Source organism: Phocoena sinus, chromosome 1 (genome assembly GCF_008692025.1).
Source record: "Phocoena sinus isolate mPhoSin1 chromosome 1, mPhoSin1.pri, whole genome shotgun sequence".
Lineage (NCBI taxonomy): Eukaryota > Metazoa > Chordata > Mammalia > Artiodactyla > Phocoenidae > Phocoena > Phocoena sinus.
The window spans coordinates 43,388,952-43,408,135 of NC_045763.1; the positions used below are offsets into that span (position 1 = coordinate 43,388,952).

At 35.7% G+C, this 19,184-nt stretch overlaps 1 protein-coding gene across 3 annotated transcripts in view; it reads left to right on the forward strand.

Moving 5' to 3' along the window:
• The window catches only part of OSBPL9 (oxysterol binding protein like 9), a 178,747-nt gene that overhangs the window by 96,478 nt on the left and 63,085 nt on the right, over positions 1–19,184 (forward strand). For all 3 annotated transcript variants that reach the window (XM_032650567.1, XM_032650568.1, XM_032650569.1), the window contains exon 4: positions 12,340–12,416. In XM_032650567.1, coding sequence (XP_032506458.1) covers positions 12,340–12,416 — 77 coding nt within the window. The remainder of the gene's footprint in view (positions 1–12,339; positions 12,417–19,184) is intronic.

Below are 19,184 nucleotides of genomic sequence, written 5' to 3' on the forward strand. Positions count from 1 at the left end.
CCATAGTGATAGCTCTGATTTACATTCCCACCAGCAGTGTAGGAGGGTTCCTTTTTCTCCACACCATCTCCAGCATTTATTATTTGTAGACTTTTTAATGATGGCCATTCTGACTGGTGTGAGGTGGTACCTCATTGTGGTTTTGATTTGCATTTCTCTAATAACTAGTGATGTTGAGCATCTTTTCATGCGCCTGTTGGCCATGTGTATGTCTTCTTTGGAGAAATGTCTGTTTTGGTCTTCTGCCCATTTTTTGATTGGGTTATTTGATATTTTTGGTATTGATCTGTATGAGCTGTCTGTATATTTTGGAAATTAATTCCTTGTGGGTCGCATGGTTTGCAAGTATTTTCTCCCATTCTGTAGGTTGTCTTTTCATTTTGTATATGGTTTCCTTTGCTGTGCAAGAACTTGTAAGTTTGATTAGGTCCCATTTATTTATTTTTGCTTTTATTTCTATTGCCTTGGGAGACTGAGCTAAGAAAACATTGGTACGATTTATGTCAGAGGATGTTTTGCCTATATTCTTTTCTAGGAGTTTTATGGTGTCTTATATTTAAGTCTTTAAGCCACTTTGAGTTTAGTTTTGTGTATGGTGTGAGGGTGTATTTTAACTTCATTGATTTACAAGCGGTTTTCCAGCTTTCCCAACACCACTTGCTGAAGAGACTGTTTTTTTCTCCATTGTATGTTCTTGCCTCCTTTGTCGAAGATTAATTGACCATATAGGTGTGTGGGTTTATTTCTGGGCTCTCTAGTCTGTTCCAGTGATCCATATGTCTGTTTTTGTGCCCTAACCACACTTTTTTTTTTTTTTTTGCGGTACGCGGGCCTCTCACTGTTGTGGCCTCTCTCCCGTTGCGGAGCACAGGCTCCGGACGCGCAGGCTGGGCCCAGCCGCTCCGCAGCATGTGGGATCTTCCCAGACCGGGGCACGAACCCGTGTCCCCTGCATCGGCAGGCGGACTCTCAACCACTGCGCCACCAGGGAAGAACCTAACCACACTTTTGATTACTGTAACTTTGTAGTATTGTCTGAAGTCTGGGAGGGGTACGCCTCCCGCTTTGTTCCTTTCCCTCAGGATAGCTTTGGCAATTTGGGGCCTTTTATGGTTCCATATAAATTTTAGGATTATTCTAGTTCTGTGAAAAACGTCATGCGTGATTTGATAGGGATCACATTAAATCTGTAGATTGTTTGGGTAGTGTGGCCATTTTAACAATATTAATTCTTCCAATCCAAGAGCAAGGGATATCTTTCCATTTCTTTGAATCATCTTCAGTTTCCTTTATCAATATTTTATAGTTCTCAGCATATAAGTCTTTTTCCTCCTTGGTCAGGTTTATTCCTAAGTATTTCATCTTTTTGATGGGATTTTAAAAGGGATTTTTGGTTTACTTTCCCTTTCTAATACTTTATTGTTAGTGTAAAGAAATGCAACAGATTTCTGTATGTTAATTTGATATCCTGCTACCTTGCTGAATTTGTTTATCAGTTCTAATAGTTTTTGTGTGGAGTCTTTAGGGTTTTCTGTATATAGTATCATGTCATCTTCATATAATGACAGTTTTTCCTCTTCCCTTCCAATTTGGATACCTTTTACTTCTTTTTCTTGTTTGATTGCTGTCCTTTGCCCATTTTTTAATCAAGTTGTTGTTGTTGAATTGTAGATGTTCCTTATGTATTCTGGATATTAACCCCTTATCAGATATATGATTTGCAGTTATCTTCTCCTGTTCTTTAGGTTGCCTTTTCTCTGTGTTGATTGTTTCCTTTGATGCACATAAATTTTTAAGTTTGTTGTACAGTAGTCCCCCCGTATCACAGGGCTACATTCCAAGACACCCAGTGGATGCCTGAAACCGCAGATAGTACTGAAGTCTACATATACTGTGTTTTTTCCTATACATACATACCTATGATAAAGTTTAATTTATACATTAGGCACAGTAAGAGATTAAAAACAATAATAATAACATAGAACAATTATAATGATACTGTAATAAAAGTTATATGAATGTGGCCTCTCTCAAAATATATTATTGTACTGTACTCAACTTCTTCCTTTGATGATGTGAGATGATAAAATGCCTAGTGATGAGATGAAGTGAGGTAAATGATGAAGGTATTATGAAGTAACATTAGGCTACCATTGACCTGAGGATGCATTGGAAGGAGGATCATCTGCTTAGGGCAGATCATGGAACCATGACAATATTGATTGTTGGGTGTAAGAAGCCCATTATGTCGATGGTTGGGGATCCTGGACAGGACAAAGCAGGACGGTGTGAGATTTCATCAAGCTACTCGGAATGATGCACAGTTTAAAACTTATGAATTGTTTATTTCCATTTAATATTTTAGGACCTGGTTAACCAGGGGGTGGGGGCGTGGGGGAGTAACCAAAACTGCAGAAAGTGAAACTGTGGATAAAGGGGGACTACTATAGTTCTATTTGTCTATTTTAAAATTTTATTGCCTGTGCTTTTGATATCATATTCAAGAAATCCCAGCAAATCCAATGTTCTAAAGATTTCCCCCTATGTTTTCTTCTAGGAGTTTAATAGTTTTAAGTCTTACATTTAAGTCTTTAAAACATTTTCAGGGAATTCCTTGGCAGTCCAGTGGTTAGGACTCCGTGCTTTCACTGCCGTGGGCCTGGGTTCAGTCCCTGGCCACGGAACTAAGATCCCACAAGATGCACAGAGTGTCAATAACTATGAATTTTCTGTCAGTTTTTGTATATGGTAAGGGTCCATCTTCATTCTTCTGAATGTGGATATCCACTTTTTCCAGCACCATTTGTTGAAGAGACTGTCTTTTCCCCATTGTGTAGTCTTGGCACCCTTGTCAAAAATCATTTGCCCATACATACAAGGGTTTATTTCTGGGCTCTCCTCTGTTCTGTGGGTCTATATATATATATCTTTATGCCAGCGAGCCTATAAGCCATGTGTTGGACTAGAATTGGCGGTATCAATATGAACTCATGATTTTAGACAGATAGATAGATAGATAGATAGATAGGAAGTGCATGAAAAAGAATGGAGGCACGTCAAAAGGAGGAGAACTAGGACTTGTTCTGAGGCACGTGGGGCTTAAAGATGGGAAGGAGGGTAGAGTCGGTGTTAAGATTCGAGGAGGGGGGAAGTATGCCATGAACAGGAAAACAATTCATTTAGAGTGTTTAGGGGCCAATGAGAAGATGGTTTGGTTCGTATAAAAGAGGCATGAAATAAAAGATGTGGAAGACCTTTACTGTTAGGGAGGTTAGGTACATTCAGTAGGGTATGGGAGAATGTTAAGGTTTTTGATGGAAGCAGCCTTGCAATATAAGCTCAAATCTGAGTGAGGTGTGCAGGCTGCATTTGAGTTAGCAGAGTTAAGCACATGTAGTACTTTTGTGGTGATGTTTTGTTTACAGGCATGAGACTGTATGAGAGCTTGAACAAGCATGTTGTCAGTAGGGATGGAAAGAAAGGGTAGAGAGGGACTATGTCAAGGAAGGATCTGGTGCTTGTTTGTGAGGAGGTGGCAGATTTAAAGGTGATTGCTATTGGTGCCCTGATGGCGGTGAGAATGGCGCCTCATGTCACGTCCCAGACATTTCTCAGTTCAGGCCTCACTCTCACAACCACTTCCTAACTGGACTGCCACCTCTGTTTTTGCCACTTTCAGTTTTCATTGTCCACAGCGCTGCCAGATTGATAATTTTAATATGCAAATTAGACCATGTCACTCTCATGCTTGAAATTCTTCAGGGGCTCCCCATTGTCATAAAGTCCATTCACACTCCTTGGGATGGGATCCTAAACTCTTAACCATTTCCTCTTCCCCTGTCAGCCTACTGTTCTAGACACATTGAAACCAGTTTCCCAGTTTTCACCCTTTTCATGCTTAAGTGCCTTTGTTAGTGTCTTTCCACTTTCAGGATGTCCTTATCTTTCTCTATTTGACAAACTAATTACTATTCTTTAAGATCTAAACTCCTTAAGGAGTTCTTCCCTGATTTTTCATTCATACCCTTTGGTGGTGACATAAGCTATGTATTTATACAGCTAAATACAAATCTGTCTTTTTTACCAGATTTTTGAGCTCCATGGAGTCAGGGATAAGTTATAATAAATGCTCAACAGTGATGATAATAATAATTACTGCTTTTGAGCACTTACTTTACACCATTTACCTGTCCAAGTGTTATATCTGGACTAACTCATTTAATCTCTGTAATAACCTTATGGGATAGATTCTATTACTGTCCTCATTTTACAGATGAGAACACTGAGACTTAAAAAGGTTAAGTAACTTGTTGAAAGTCGTATGGTTAATAGACAGCAAAGTTCAGAGTTGAACCTGGACGTTCTGGCTCTGGAGTCCATGTTCTTTGATTTCATATGTCACAGTTGTTTACCATGATATTCTCTAAATGGTGTCTTTTGATGAACCCAAATTGTTAAGTTTGATGTAGCTAAATTTATGTCATTGTCTTTATATCTTGTTTAAGTTTTGTACCCTGTTTAAGAAGCTTTCTTCTATCCCAAAGTTATGACGATATTCTCCTGTTTTACCTTCTGGAAAATGTATTGTTTTTCTTTCATATTTAAGAATTAAGGAATCACCTGGAATTGATTTTTATGTATAGTACAAGGTAGGGTCAAGTTTCATTTCCCCCCCCCTATTGTCCTAGCACCATTTATTGAAAGATTGTTCCGTATTGTTCTTTGGAACCACCCTAACCACAAACCAAGTGTCCACATATATGAGTGGGTCTGTTTCTGGGCTCTGTTCCGTTTCATTGGTTTGCTATTTATCCTAGCTCCAGTACCACTTTTTCTTAATTGTTGTAGCTTTGTAGTAAGACTTTATATGTGATAGAGTAAATCCTCTAAGAATGCTTCTCTCTTTTCAAGAAAGCCTTTGCTGTTCTTTATCTTTTGTACCATTTTGTCTTTGTATTGTTTTTTGTTTTGGGTTTTTTTTTGTTTTTTTGGGGGGGCCGCACGGCATGGCCTGCAAGATCTTTAGTTCCCCAACCAGGGATTGAACCCATGGCCCCGGCAGTGGAAGTGTGGAGTCCTAACCACTGAACCACCAGGGAATTCCCTGTATTTGTATTTTAGAATCAGCTTGTCAAATTCCCCAAAATGCGTTTTGGACTTTTGATTTGCATTGCATTTAATCTATAGATCAATTCGAATATTGTTATAGTATTGAATCTTCCAACCCATGAAACAGTATTTCTGTTTATTTATGCCTTCCTTGATTTATTATAATAATGTCTTTAAAATACAGTTTTTAAAAATTTGAATAATCTCACACAAAAAAGTTGCAAATACAGTACAAAGAACTTTGACCCCCGCCCCAGAACTATTTGAAAGTAAGTTGTTAACTGGATGTCCCATCACCCCTGAACGTTTTATTATTATATATTTCCTGCAAACAAGGACGTTTTCCTGTATACACACTATGCAACCATTAAAATCAGGAAATTAACATTGATGTATTAATACCATCTAATCCTTAGACTCTATTCAGGTTTTGCCAGTTGTCCCAATAATGTCCTTTATAGAAAGAGAATCTGGTTCAGAATCACATTTTGCATTTAGCTGTCATGTCTCTGTAGTCTCCTTCAGTCTGGAACAGTTCCTCAGTCTTTCCTTGACTTTTATGTCCTTGACACTTTTAAAGATTATAAGCTAATTATTTTGTAGAATGTCACTCAGTTTGTTTTTTCCTGACGTTTCTTCATGATTCAGATTATATATCTGGCCCAAATATCACAGAAGTGATTCTGTGTTTTTATTACAGAATTTCAATTTGTCCCATAACTGATGACATTTACTGTGATAACCTGATTGAGATGGTATCTGCCAGGCTTTTGTTGTTAAATTTTGTCTTTTTCCCTTCTTAATATTTTGTGGGGAGGTATTTTGAAGCTATGCTGAACCCCATTCCTCAACAAACTTTCAATTTATGTGTATCAGTAGTAACTCATGGTTTCCTGTTTTACTTAACAGATTATAATTCTTTACTATCATTATTTATTTTAATGCTCAAATTGTCCTTGATTTGGCCAGTAGGATTTTCTTTAAGCTGACTTCTGTGTTCTCTTGACATGTTCCTATCATTCTCTGAGTATTTTCTTCCTTACTTTCTAGCCCAAAAATTGTTCCAGACTAATTTTCTGTCTTCCCTGTCCTAGTCCCGGAATCAACCATTTTTCCAAGGAGCCTTAGTTCCTCTTAATGGAGAATAGTATTTAGAATCAATACCTGCTGCTAGGTGTACTTATTGCTGTTGGCTGTCATGGTGCCCAGGCCCTCTCAGAGCTAGGAAATGTATGAATGTAATATACATGTGTACGTAAATGTGTATTCATGTCCATATTTCCATATGTATTTATTTACATAAATATTGAAAACCATGAGTTCATACTGATACCTCTATTTCCAATCTAACATCACAGAAATCATTCTGGTTTTCTCCCTTACCACTTTTCTAACTATTAATATTTTCCAACAGTGAGAAACCCTTTATATATATTTACTCATTTGATCAATCCTTCTGTATGTAATTAGTTTCCCATCATCACCCACTTCCTTGTGTGCATGTCACCCTCATTACACTCAGCCTGGTAAACCTTGTGCCAGGCTGACCCCACCCCCGACAATGTGGACTCCTTCCTCACCTTTCTTGGGCTCTGACTCTCCATGCTGCCCTTTTCCACTGTGTAGTTTCCCTCTTCATCCTGCTGGCTTTGATACCCCATGCCAGGTTGTCCCTTGGCTTGATGTATGCCCTCCATGTGTTGCTCAGGCTCTGATGTCCTGAGTTGACCCATTTGGTACAATACTTTTAACTAAAACAAAGAGCTCATTTGATTTTTCCCTTCTAATGCCCCCTTTCTGTTCCAGAGTTCAATCTAAGATCCCATATTGCATTTAGTTATGAGAGTTCCTTGTTCTTTTCTTGTCTTTCGTGACTTTGACATTTTTGATGAGTATTAGTTATTTTGTAGATTGTCTCTCAGTTTAGGTTTATCTGATGTTTTCTCATGATTAGATTGAGATTATGTGTTTTTTGGCAAGAATACTACAGAAGTGATGCCGTTTCCTTCTCAGTGGGTCATATTGTGGGGGGGATAGTATGCATCAAGACATTTGTTACTGGTGATGTTAACCTTGATCACTGGATTAAGGTGGTGTCTGCCAGACATCTCCATCATGAAAGTACTGTTCTTCCCTTCATAGTTGATAAATATATTGGGGGAGATAACTTTGAGACTCTGCTAATATCCTGTTTCTCCTCAAACTTTTGCCCACTGTTTTTAGCTATCAGTATGCCATTGGTGGATCTTGCCTGCAGTAATTATTGCTGTCGCGTTTGTCTAAAGGTGATTTAAAGATTTCTTTCATCCCTATAATACTTATGAATTGTAACTCTTCTGAAGAAAGAGCTGTGCCTTCTTCCCTATTTATTTACTTATTCAAGTCATTTATTTATATCAATATTGCACTCTTAGATATTTATTTTATTCTATGAATTATAATTCAGTACTATCAGTTATTCTGTTGCTCACATTCTTTAGGCTTTGGTTATTGGAACTCCTTCAAGTTGGCTCCTGTTTTGACGTGCCCCCATTCTTTTTCAGTCACTTCCTATGTATGTATGTATCTGTCTAACTATCTAAAACCCTGAGTTCATATTGATACCTCCAATTCTAGTCCAACACCACATGGCTCATTCTAGCCTTCTTCCTTTCCTTATTTGTAATTTTTTTCCCTCGGACAGTGAGAAACCTGGTTCTCATAATCTACAATATATTCACTTGTTTGTAGTTACAGAATTGCTAAACTATACTCCTATGAAAACCAGATTTACAGTATTTGTGCAGTTTTTGTACAGTGTTTGTGTATGGTTATGTTTTGGTTTAGCCTTGCATTATCTAGTTAGAATACTGTTTTCAAAGTTAGTTGGGTTTAATTTTTTCTTCCTCATACCCTTCTTTGTGATTGTCTTATTCATTTGTAATACAGTTAGATTAATTTGTTACTATTTATATTCTGTTCTGGGTTCCCCCTCTCCATCCTGGTTTGATTTAAAATTATTTATTTAGGGGGAGAGTGTGTGAAATGTTACTATGGTTCTAAAGAGTCTGAGTATATAAAAAACAATAAATTCAGAGAAGTGTTGCTACCTCTGTATCCCTACTAACTCATTCCTGTTTTCCCTGATTTCCATCCTTTCCCACTGTGCTTTGTAGGTAACCAGTCTCTTTAGTTTATAGTTCATCCTTCTTCTATTTATTTTGCACAAACAAGCAGATGCATGTATATTTTCTTATATCCTCTTCTTTCTTCTTTCTTCTTTTTTTCATTTAATAATGTATCTGAAAAATCACTCAAAAGTGATCTTCCTTGTTCTCTTTTTTACACCTGCATTATACTCCATGGTTTATTCAACCACCTTCCTCTGTCTGAGTATTGAGGCTCTTTCCAATATTTTGTAATTATAAGCAATGCTACAGTAAATAACCTTGTTCATATGTATTTTTATATTGTTGGATGTTGCTTGATTTTTTGCATACTCAACCAACCTTGTATTTCTGGAATACACTCAACTTCGACTTGACGTATTACAGTTTTATAAAGGACTTTTGCATGTATTTTATTGCATTAGAATTGCCTTAAATTCTTTTCTCTCATAATAGTCTTGTCAGGTTAATATCCAAGTTATGTTGACCTTACAAGAGCTGGGGAGTATTCTTCTTTTTCGATTCTCTGGAATATTTTGTGTTAGATTGGCATTATTTCTTCCTTAAATGTTTGACAGAGCGCTCTGGTGAAACTTTCTGGGTCTGGAGTTTTCTTAGTGGGATGATTTTTCAATTATTTTTATATAGAGTATTTTTGATCTACCAAGGGCACTTTCCTGTGGTCTTATCTAATAGTTACAGAACTATCCAAATTTTAAAATTTCTTCTTGTGGAAGTTTTGGTAGGCTGTAAAGAAAATTTTCCATTTAATTAAAATTTTCATTTCTATCATCATGGAGTTATTCATAACATTCTCTTATAAACTTCTGAAAGTGTGCATCTATTGTGATGTCCTCTTTCTCATTCATGATGTTAATGACCTGAGTCAGCTCCTCCTATCAGTCTTGCTAGAAGTTCATCAATTTCATTATTTATTTCAGGTAACCAACTTTAGGCTTTATTGATCTATCTATCTTATTGCTTGATTTATGTTCCTTATCATTTCCTTTCTACTTATTTTGAATTTAATTTCCTGTTATTTCAACCTTTTTGCTTTTCTAAATGTATGCATTTAAGGCTATAAATTTCGCTTTATGCACTGCTTTAAACTGCATCCAACAGTTTTCAATATGTCATGTTTTCATTTATGCAGTTTCAAATATTTTCTGATTTCTAGTGAGATATTTTTCTTTGACCAATAGATTATTTAGTGTTTTTTAAAAACTTTTTTCCAAATACATGAGTATTTTCTAATTTATATTCTTATAGCTGATTTCTGGCTTACATTTTCACTGTTAATATACTGTGTGTGATTTAACTCCTTTGAAATTTGTTAAGACTTCTTTAGGGTCCATTATGTGGTCAATTTTTTGAAATAGTCTGTGTGTGCTAGAAAAGAATGTCTCTTTTACACTTTGTGTGCACAGAGTTCTATATGTGCCCATTGGATCAAGTTTATTCATCAGGAATTGTTCAGATCTTCTAGGTTCTTACTAATTTTTCTGTCTGCTTGATCTATTGGTTAATGAGAGAGATGTGTTAAAAACATGTATGTATATATTTCATGTTATTTTAGTTACATATAAATTTATATCTTCCTGATTAATTGAACACTTGTATTTACAAAGTGAGCCTCTTGAAGACTTTTTGTGATAATGTCTATTTTATGTGATTTAAATAACATCACCTTTTGGGAGTTAGTGTTTCTATGGTATATCTTTTTCTATACTCTTATTTTCAATACTTCTGTACCCTTATATTTAATAAGTATCTCTTGTAAGCATCATATAAAATCTTGTTTAAAAACCTTTCTTTTTTAGTTGGAGCATTTAGTTCATTTACATTTAATTTAATTATTGATGTTTTTAGGCTTAAAAATTTACCATTTTACCATCTTTCCTTTTTGTCTTACATATTCTGTTTCTTTTTTCTCCTTTTTGTCAATTTTTGGATTATTTTTTATTATTGGATTGTAAAATTCTTTTATTTTGGAAGTTAAACACTTAAAAAAAAAACCCTTTCAGTGATTACTCTAAAAATTATGACAAAATCCTTCAATTGTCAAAATCAAATGTTAATTGGTAATTTTATCTTCTTTCCAAACAATGTAAGAACCTTAGAATTCTTTAACTCCATTTCCCCTTTCCCAGTCTATTTGCAGTTGTTTTGCATTTTAACTTTGTATGCATTTATTTAAAACCTCACAAGATATTATCATTTTATGTAGTCAATATTCACTTAGTTTTACCCATGTACTTATCATTTTTGTTACTCTGCATTTTTTCCTGCTTCTACCACTTTTAGACATTATTCTCTATGCATGGAGAATACCTCTACAAATTTTCTTTAATAAATATATGATGGTGACAAATTCTCTGATTTTTGTTTGTCTGAAAATGACATTATTTCATCTTAATTCCTGAAAGATATTTTTCATTAAATTCTGGATTGGAAGTTATTTTCTTTTAGCCATTAAGTATAGTACTGTCTTGTCTTCTGGTCCCCACTGTTTCTTTTGAGACCTAGGACAATTTAATTGTCGCTTTTTTGAAAGTAATCTGTCCTCCTTTCTCTCTCTGTTCCCCACCCCCCACCCCCACCACAACTATTTTTAAGATATTTCCTCTATCTTTGGTTTGCAGTAAGTTTTGCTGGGATGCGCCTAGCTGTAGGGTTTTGTTTGTTTGTTTTTGATTTATTCTGCTTAGATTCTTAGGACTTCTGAAATCTGTGGCTTAATGTCTTTCATCTGCTTTGAAAAATTCTTAGCCAGATAGTGTTTCTATTCCATTCTCTCTTTTGTTTCTTTTTGGTATTCCAATCACATGCACATTACACCCTCTTACTTTCTACCTTGCTCTCCCTTTCTTCTATATTTTCTATCTCTTTGACTCATTGTCTTTTGTTCTGAAGAGTTTCTTCTGATCTCTATTCCAGTTCTCTCACGGTTTCTTAGTTGATTTAATCTGTTGTAAGACTCATCCATTGAGTTCTTAATTTTGCTTATTATGTTTTTCAATTTTACAATTTATATTCAATTATTTAAAAAACTTATATCATTTATAAAATGGTTTCTAAGTCTCTGTCAAAGTTTCCAGTCTTTTGTTGAATGTATTAAGCTAAGTTACTTTTAAAGTGCAGGATTGTTTGTTCAGATATCTGGAGCTCTTGTTCATCTGTTTCTATTGTCATGTGATTCTCATTTATGTGTGCTTGTCTCCTTGTATATCTTTGGTTATCTTTGCTTATGTGCTAGACATTGTATTTAAAATTGTTTCTAGAAATAATTTGGCAGCTGAGATTATGTTATCTTTCTACAGAAAAGACTTTCATTTGCTTTTGCTAGCCAGGTGCTTAGAGTCACTAAAAACCTGGGGGAGTTTTAATCCATTTCAGGCATCAAGATTTTTCTGGCCACCCACATGACTGAGCAATTATTTTAATTGTTTTATTCGTAATTCCAAGGTGTAACCCTTTGAGGTCCCAATCAAAACTTGAGCTATTTGCCAAAGCCACCACTCTTGGTGGGCCCTGGTCTCCAATTTTTGGCCTGATAAGACTTTTTTTTTTAATAGAGTTTATTTTTTAGAGTAGTTTTAAGTTCACAGAAGAATTGAGCAGAAGGCACATGGAGTTCCCATATGCCCCCTGCCCACACATACTGACAAGGCTTTAAGAAATTGCTCAATCTACAACTTCTCTCCTGGAATGTACAATGCCTCCAGGAGGAAAGTGGCCCTATATACCAGGCCTATCTTCTAGATGTTTGTCTTTTCCTAGATTTTGGCCTGTTAATTCTTTACTACCTTGTTGTTTTCTGATGCCTTCAAAACAGTTATTTTTAATAATTATTTTAGCTTTTCTGATTATTCTCAGTGGGAATGTAGCCTGCTATTATTGAACACATTTATTCCCTTTGATATAAATGGCTGTACTTTTGGAAAGGATAGAAAGATAAATCTATTAAGGAAATGACACAACCAGAAACCTTTTCTATTAGCATCATGGTTTAAAATTTTTGCTTCCAAATATGGAGATATATTGTAGAAATTAAGGTTTTAATTTTTATAAACTTTTATTCCAGCTCGTGATGCTGATGAGCGAGAGAAGTGGATCCATGCCTTAGAAGAAACTATTCTTCGACATACTCTTCAGCTTCAAGTAAGAGTCTTTACATGGCTTCTGGATAGTTCATTAGGGTTTTTTTGTTTGTTTTCTTTTTTTTTTTTAAATAACTGTTAGGATGTAAGGAAAACTTTTAATTTCTGAGTTGTTTATTTTTGCCTTTACAGTGTTATAATATATAGTAAAGTTATAGTCATTTTCTTCTGCTTAAAATACTGATTTTTGTCTAGAAACAAGACAGTGCAAGGCAATGTTGAAAGTGAAATGCTATGTTAAAATTAAAATGTGCCAAGTTCATTTTTAAAATTTAGTATCTATAGTTAGTTATTGGTATAGCCAAATTATATAATAATGCACAATAATAGATAAGTGCTGAGAAGTTAACCTACTTTTCTTGTTACAGGATTTGGCAGTTACCATGTGTGTTGGGTAGTACTCTTAGGGATGAAAGTGAAAGAAAAAACCCAAACTGGTTTAAAAGAAAAAAGCACATCTAGCTTGGGTGTGGTTTGAAGTAGGCATTTAAACAATGTCATGAGGACCAAGATCCCTCATCTCTATTTCTAGGTCTTAGTTCTTCTGGGTTGGCTTCATTTTTAGATAAGTTCTCCCTTTGTGGTAGTAAGATGGTTGCAGCAATTTCAGCCTCCCATTGGTGGAACTCCAAATCTATAGGAGGCTATTGCTCTTTCTGGATTAAGAGGATTAGTGCTGATACCTCAGCTTCAATCACTTTCCCAGTCCTGACCAATCACAATTTCATAGCCATATGTTCTTCCTCTGGAAATGGAATGTTATCTGCTTCATCAGAAATACATAGCTTATAGAGTAGAAGGTGATCCCCCCAACCCCCTTGCCCCCAAGCAAAGTCAGACTAGGGAAAAAAAGATCCTAGGTAACAAAAACAACAAATGTCTACTCTACCATACCAAAGATAGTTTTCTATGTTTATTCTCCACTGAAAGAGCTTGTATTGTAGCATATAGAGAGGATTTTATTTTATTTTGATTTACAGGATTGAATCCTAGAAAGCTGATGTTTTATAGTCCTTTATCTCTACTTAACTTGCCCAGGAATTGGCTTGATTAGACAAGTTAGTATAGGACATCCCAGGTCCTATAGTGAACTCCCCATCACTTTGAAAGTTATTGAAACAGAGGCTTAAAAAACATTACATGAGGAAGTTGTTATTAAGAGACTGTAAGAAATGAATATGGAGTTGAACTAGGAGATCTGTAAGTTACTCTGTGAGCTATGCTTTTTAAAAGCAACTTCATAATTTCTATGAAGAAACTCTATGAATTCTTTTTAATGAATTTCTTCATAAGTTTCTTTTTTTTTTTTTTTTTTTTTTTTTGTGGTACGTGGGCCTCTCACTGTTTTGGCCTCCCCCGTTGTGGAGCACAGGCTCCGGACGCGCAGGCTCAGCGGCCATGGCTCACGGGCCCAGCTGCTCCACGGCATGTGGGATCTTCCCCGACCGGGGCACGAACCCATGTCCCCTCAACCACTGCGCCAGCAGGGAAGCCCCATAAGTTTCTTTTTAATTTAAGCAGTTTTGTAAATGACTAGCTTCATTTTAGCAAATTTGTGATCCAGTAAGAAGATAAGTATATTAAGATTCAGATTAGACTGAATGTGGCAGATGAGATTCCCTCCATGGTTAGACTGATATTCAAGTCTCTATGTGATCTATTCTCAGACTGCCTTTCTAGACATTTCCACCACTGTACCCCTACACAAACCTACTAGAGTGCTGCCCTTTACTTGCTTTCCTCTGAACACATCTTTTCATTTCTGGTCTCTACATTCTTGTACATGATGCTCTGTCTCTCTGTAATGCCATCTGCCTCCACTCTGCCTTTGCATTCTGCCTCTTTTCTTCAAAGCCCAGTTCAGAACTGACCTCTTCTGTGGAGCTTCCCCTGACCTACCCCTCCTCCCCCACCCCCCAAACTCAGTGATCTCTTTCCTTTGAATGTCATACTCATTGCACAGTTCACTGAGTCCTTACCATATTCTTTTTGTTATCCTTTAAAGTATATATAATTCCCACCTTGTCGGTTAGGATGCAGACTCCTTAAGGTCAGGTACTTAATTTGATCCAATTTTGGAATATATGAGCTTTTGCTTTGAAGAGAATTTACATATCTTTGGGAATAACAAGAAGAAAAAGATAATTTTGGGAAGTCTTAGACTCTGATAGCTTTGATATTTTAAAATACATGTAATAAAAAGTTATTTATATATATATATTTTCTAAAGTTAATACATGCAGAAGATGGGACATTTAGAAGTATGTAATTAAATGTTAATTTGATTGGCAAAAAGAAGTAAAGATTTTCTTCCCAGAGATGGTGAAGTATGGTGAAGGACTTGACTCTGGAACCAAAATGTCTTGGTTTGTATCCCAGTGCCACCAGTTATTCTTGACATTACTCTGAGTTCCAATGTCCTCATCTATAAAATGAAGATAATAAAAGTACTTAATTTACAGGGTTGTTTCGATGATTAAATGAGTTAAATGTAAATTTGCTGAAATAATGCCTAGCTATAGTAATAACTTGGCAAATTTTAAGCCATTACTAATGCAACTACTACTCTTACCATTCCCACCCCCTGTACATTCTCAATGGTACTCTCAATGGCATTCTAAATGGTGCTCAATAAATGTTAGTTAAATAAAGAAATAATTGAAGGAATTAATGAACAAACACATTATGTATAGATTGCTTTTATATTGCTCTTTATTGAGAACTTTGAGATGTATTGTTTTCCCTGGCCTCATTAGATTTTATTTTTGTATCATGTAGGAAAATAGATGTGTTTTGTTTTTCTCCCTTGAAGCCCTTTGGTTCCCAAAGGAAATGATTGCAATGTAGATGGTGTCACTTCTTCCACAGGTAAAATGGTATGAAGTAGCCAGTTACTTGGGGTTCCTACAACAAAGGAGAATTCCGCTAAGGAATGTTGCCAATGTTGTTGCTGTTACTGAGGGCAGACAAATTTCTGGCTCCTAAATTGGAATTTAGGATTCAAGGATTCATTTTTTTTAATAAATTTTGTTGTAATAGTGGTGGCCTATCTTGAACTCTTGGGAAACAACTAAAAACAAATGATCCAATTTTATAGATGCTGAAGGTTATTCCTTTAACTGCCAAAAATTTATTTTAACTGTGTTTTTATGGAAATCTTTTAGAACTTATATTTTCCTGCCTTCTCTTTATAAAAATAAAGTTTAAAGCTTAAAAAAAATAGTGCATGCTCAATTCAGAACATATAGAGAATACAGAAAAGTTATTTAGTTGGTAAATATTTATCAGACACTTACGTGTTCCATGCACTATACTAGTTGTAGAGGATATAATTGTGAATAAATGACATATTGTCCTTGTCTTTATGGAGCTCAGCCTAGTATAAAGGAGAAAATAAAAATCATGGGAATTGAATTTTTAAAAAACTACAGTAATGTCATAAGTAAGTCATGTTCCAAAAAAATTTAGCTATGTAGAAGTATATAAAATAAAAGCAATAGTTTTTCCTACACCCTTCTTTAGAGAAAAACATAGAATTCCAGTTTGTTAACATCCTAATCCTAATGTAAAGTTAGTGTGCCTAAAAGCTGGAGCATTTAAAATGACGAGTAATCACACAATACAAAGCCGTTTTATCCATCTTGTGGCAATGAGCTCTGTACTTCTAACCAGTATTGGCAACTCACGTGGTTTTAATGAAACCTGTAAATTGTTTCAGAAGAAAGTTAAGTGACCAATGCAGAATTTAACTGTAAAAATTAGGGCAATAGCACCTTTCTCATATAATTTAAAAATTGGATGGTACTAAAAGGCTTATTATAATAGAAAAACATTAGCCTTCTGCCCCTCTGCTTTCTCTGTTCTCCTTGTTAGACTACCCATTTTCAACCTTTTTAGCTGTGTATACTGCTATATTTGTAGTGTAGTACCTGGCATTTCATTCATTCATTAGACATTTATTAAGCAGTTAATACATGCCAGTCTCTGTGAGGAGATGCTAAAGATATAGTGATGAATAAGCAGTACACTATCATAATCATTGTGGGGTTGTGTAGAGGGTATTTACTCCTAACCTTGAACCCAATATTTGTTTGTTTGTTTGTTTCATAATGCATTATGAATTGCAAATAATTTATATAGAAACTTCTGGAACATGGTGGTCCTGATCACAAGTTAGGGACTGCTTCTGCTGTATGCCAAATGGTATATTTATTCCATCTGGCTAAATTTTCTATGTGAAAATTTATTGGCTGACTTTAATTTTGAGACTTCTGGGTACTGGTCAGACAAAATAGTGGAGCTACATATCCTGCTTCCAAGAGTTGTCTTTTAATGTTGTCTGCTCTAATCATTGGGCCTAAGTTGCTAGGCAAATTCCTAGGGACACTATGCGTTTTTTCCCCCTATTTTTCCTGCTTCTTTTCGTCTATTGTAATCAAAAGTATTTGTCATCTATCTCTAAAATGACATAAGAGTAGAATGTGATTTATAGGTAAACATTACTGGACTCTCTAGCAGAAATAATATTTTTGAAAGTAGTACATAAATTCTGTATAGTTAAAATGCTCTTTTCATCTTAATAGCTATAGGTAAAGTTGGCCTATTTTTTAGTCAATAGACTTCCTGTCATTTTTAAAGATCCCCCCTCACCCTGAACCTTAATGTTTTGATTTTTCTCAGATTGTGTTTTATACATTTTTTTGTGAGATGCAGCAAGAGGGAAATTTGGAGGTGTGCGGGTTTTTTTTTAAGTTTTTCTTGTTTTGTATTTGTTTTTCAATCTTTTTCTCCAGGTTTATTGAGGATAATTTGACATAGATCACTGTATAAGTTTAAAGTATACAACATGATGATTTTTTTTAAATAAATTTATTTATTTTATTTTATTTTTGGCTGTGTTGTGTCTTCGTTGCTGCACACGGTGAGTGGAGACTACTCTTCATGGCGGTGCGCAGGCTTCTCATTGAGGTGGCTTCTCTCATTGCAGAGCACGGGCTCTAGGTGTGCGGGCTTCAGTAGTTGTGGCACGTGGGCTCTGTATTTATGGCTTGCGGGGTTTAGAGCACAAGCTCAGTAGTTGTAGAGCACGGGCTTAGTTGCTCCACAGCATGTGGGATCTTCCCAGACCAGGGCTCGAACCCGCATCCCCTGCATTGGCAGGTGGATTCCTAACCACTGTGCCACCAGGGAAGTCCCCAATGATATTTTTTATGCCTCTTAATCACTATATTCCATTCTTTTCTTGAACAACAAAAAAAATTAAGTAATTTAATTTAATCGCTTAGTAGCTTTAGTTATGTAGTTTGAAAAGTATTGAAGACCCCTTTGATACATGGGTTGGAAATCAGTTGTCATATATGACTTTAAGGCATTGGTCACTTAATTTTCTTCTAAACAACTTGTAGATTTCTTTAAAAACACTTGAGTGTTTTTTAAACATAAATTTGAGGTTTTTTTCAACACAAATTTGGTTAGAAGTCCTATAGTTTCTTGGGATAAAATGGGTATGTTGCCTTGTATTGTTTAATTACTTTTCATTTTAAATGCTACATCTTTTGTGCACACTCACTTTACACTAGGATTAGGAAAATGAGAATTATATGTCTATAACACAGTTATCTCTAATATGAAACCGTGAAAAGGTGGACTCTGGACTGTAGCTATATTATTAAGAGACTGTCATAAGTCATATTCTCTATTGCCATTATACCAGTTTTAACACTTAAATCTATCAAAAGAAACCCTAATTATAATTGGTTCCACTAAATTTTTACTAGGACTTAACTATTTACACTACACTGTCAAAAATGATAGTGCCTTAGATTTTGAATCTACTGACCCGTGATGATGATGATGATGATGATGATGATGGAAGATTTGGAGGACACTTTAAAAAAAATCTGATATTTTGGTATGTACTGTGTCTTTTTTTAAATAAATTTATTTATATTTTGGCTGCATTGGGTCTTCGTTGTTGTGTGTGGGCTTTCTCTAGCTGCGGTGAGCGGGGGCTACTCTTTGTTGCGGTGTGTGGGCTTTTCATTGTGGTGCTTTACTTTGTTGTGGAGCACAGGCTCTAGGCATGTGGGCTGCAGTAGTTGTGGTACATGGGCTCAGTAATTGTGGCTCGTGGGCTCTAGAGCTCAGGTTCAGTAGTTGTGGCGCATGGGGCTCAGTTGCTCCACAGCATGTGGGATCTTCCCGGACCAGGGATCGAACCTGTGTTCGAACCGTGTCGCCTGCATTGGCAGGCGGATTCTTAACCACTGTGCCACCAGGGAAGTCCTGGTGTGTACTGTTAAGTACAAAGTCCTTGATGACCCTATGGGTCTTTCTGTCTTGTTATGGAGTGAGAAAGAACACATGAAAATCATATGAAAGAACTGGTAATCAGGAATTACATAAATTAGTATATGTCTCTTACAGGGTCAATTAGTACAATATATAGACAGAATTAGAGGTGTAGGCTTTTTTGCCCCTTGGCCTGGAGAACTGTTTTATCAGCCAATATTGAATTAAGCCCTCTGAGCTGCTCTGGCACAAAATTAACTGCTAGAAAAGCAGATATTAAAGGAAAACTGTAAAGGGTATTAGTGGAGGTTCTTAGACATTGACCTTGTCCATCTGGCAAAATTAATGTATTTTTCTCCATCACTGCTTATAGTTTAATTGATGCTTATCACAAAATTGATGTTTATTTTCAGACTCTGTTACCGTAGGAAATCCATTATTGAGCACCTAATATGTGCCAGGCATTTGGCTAAATTGA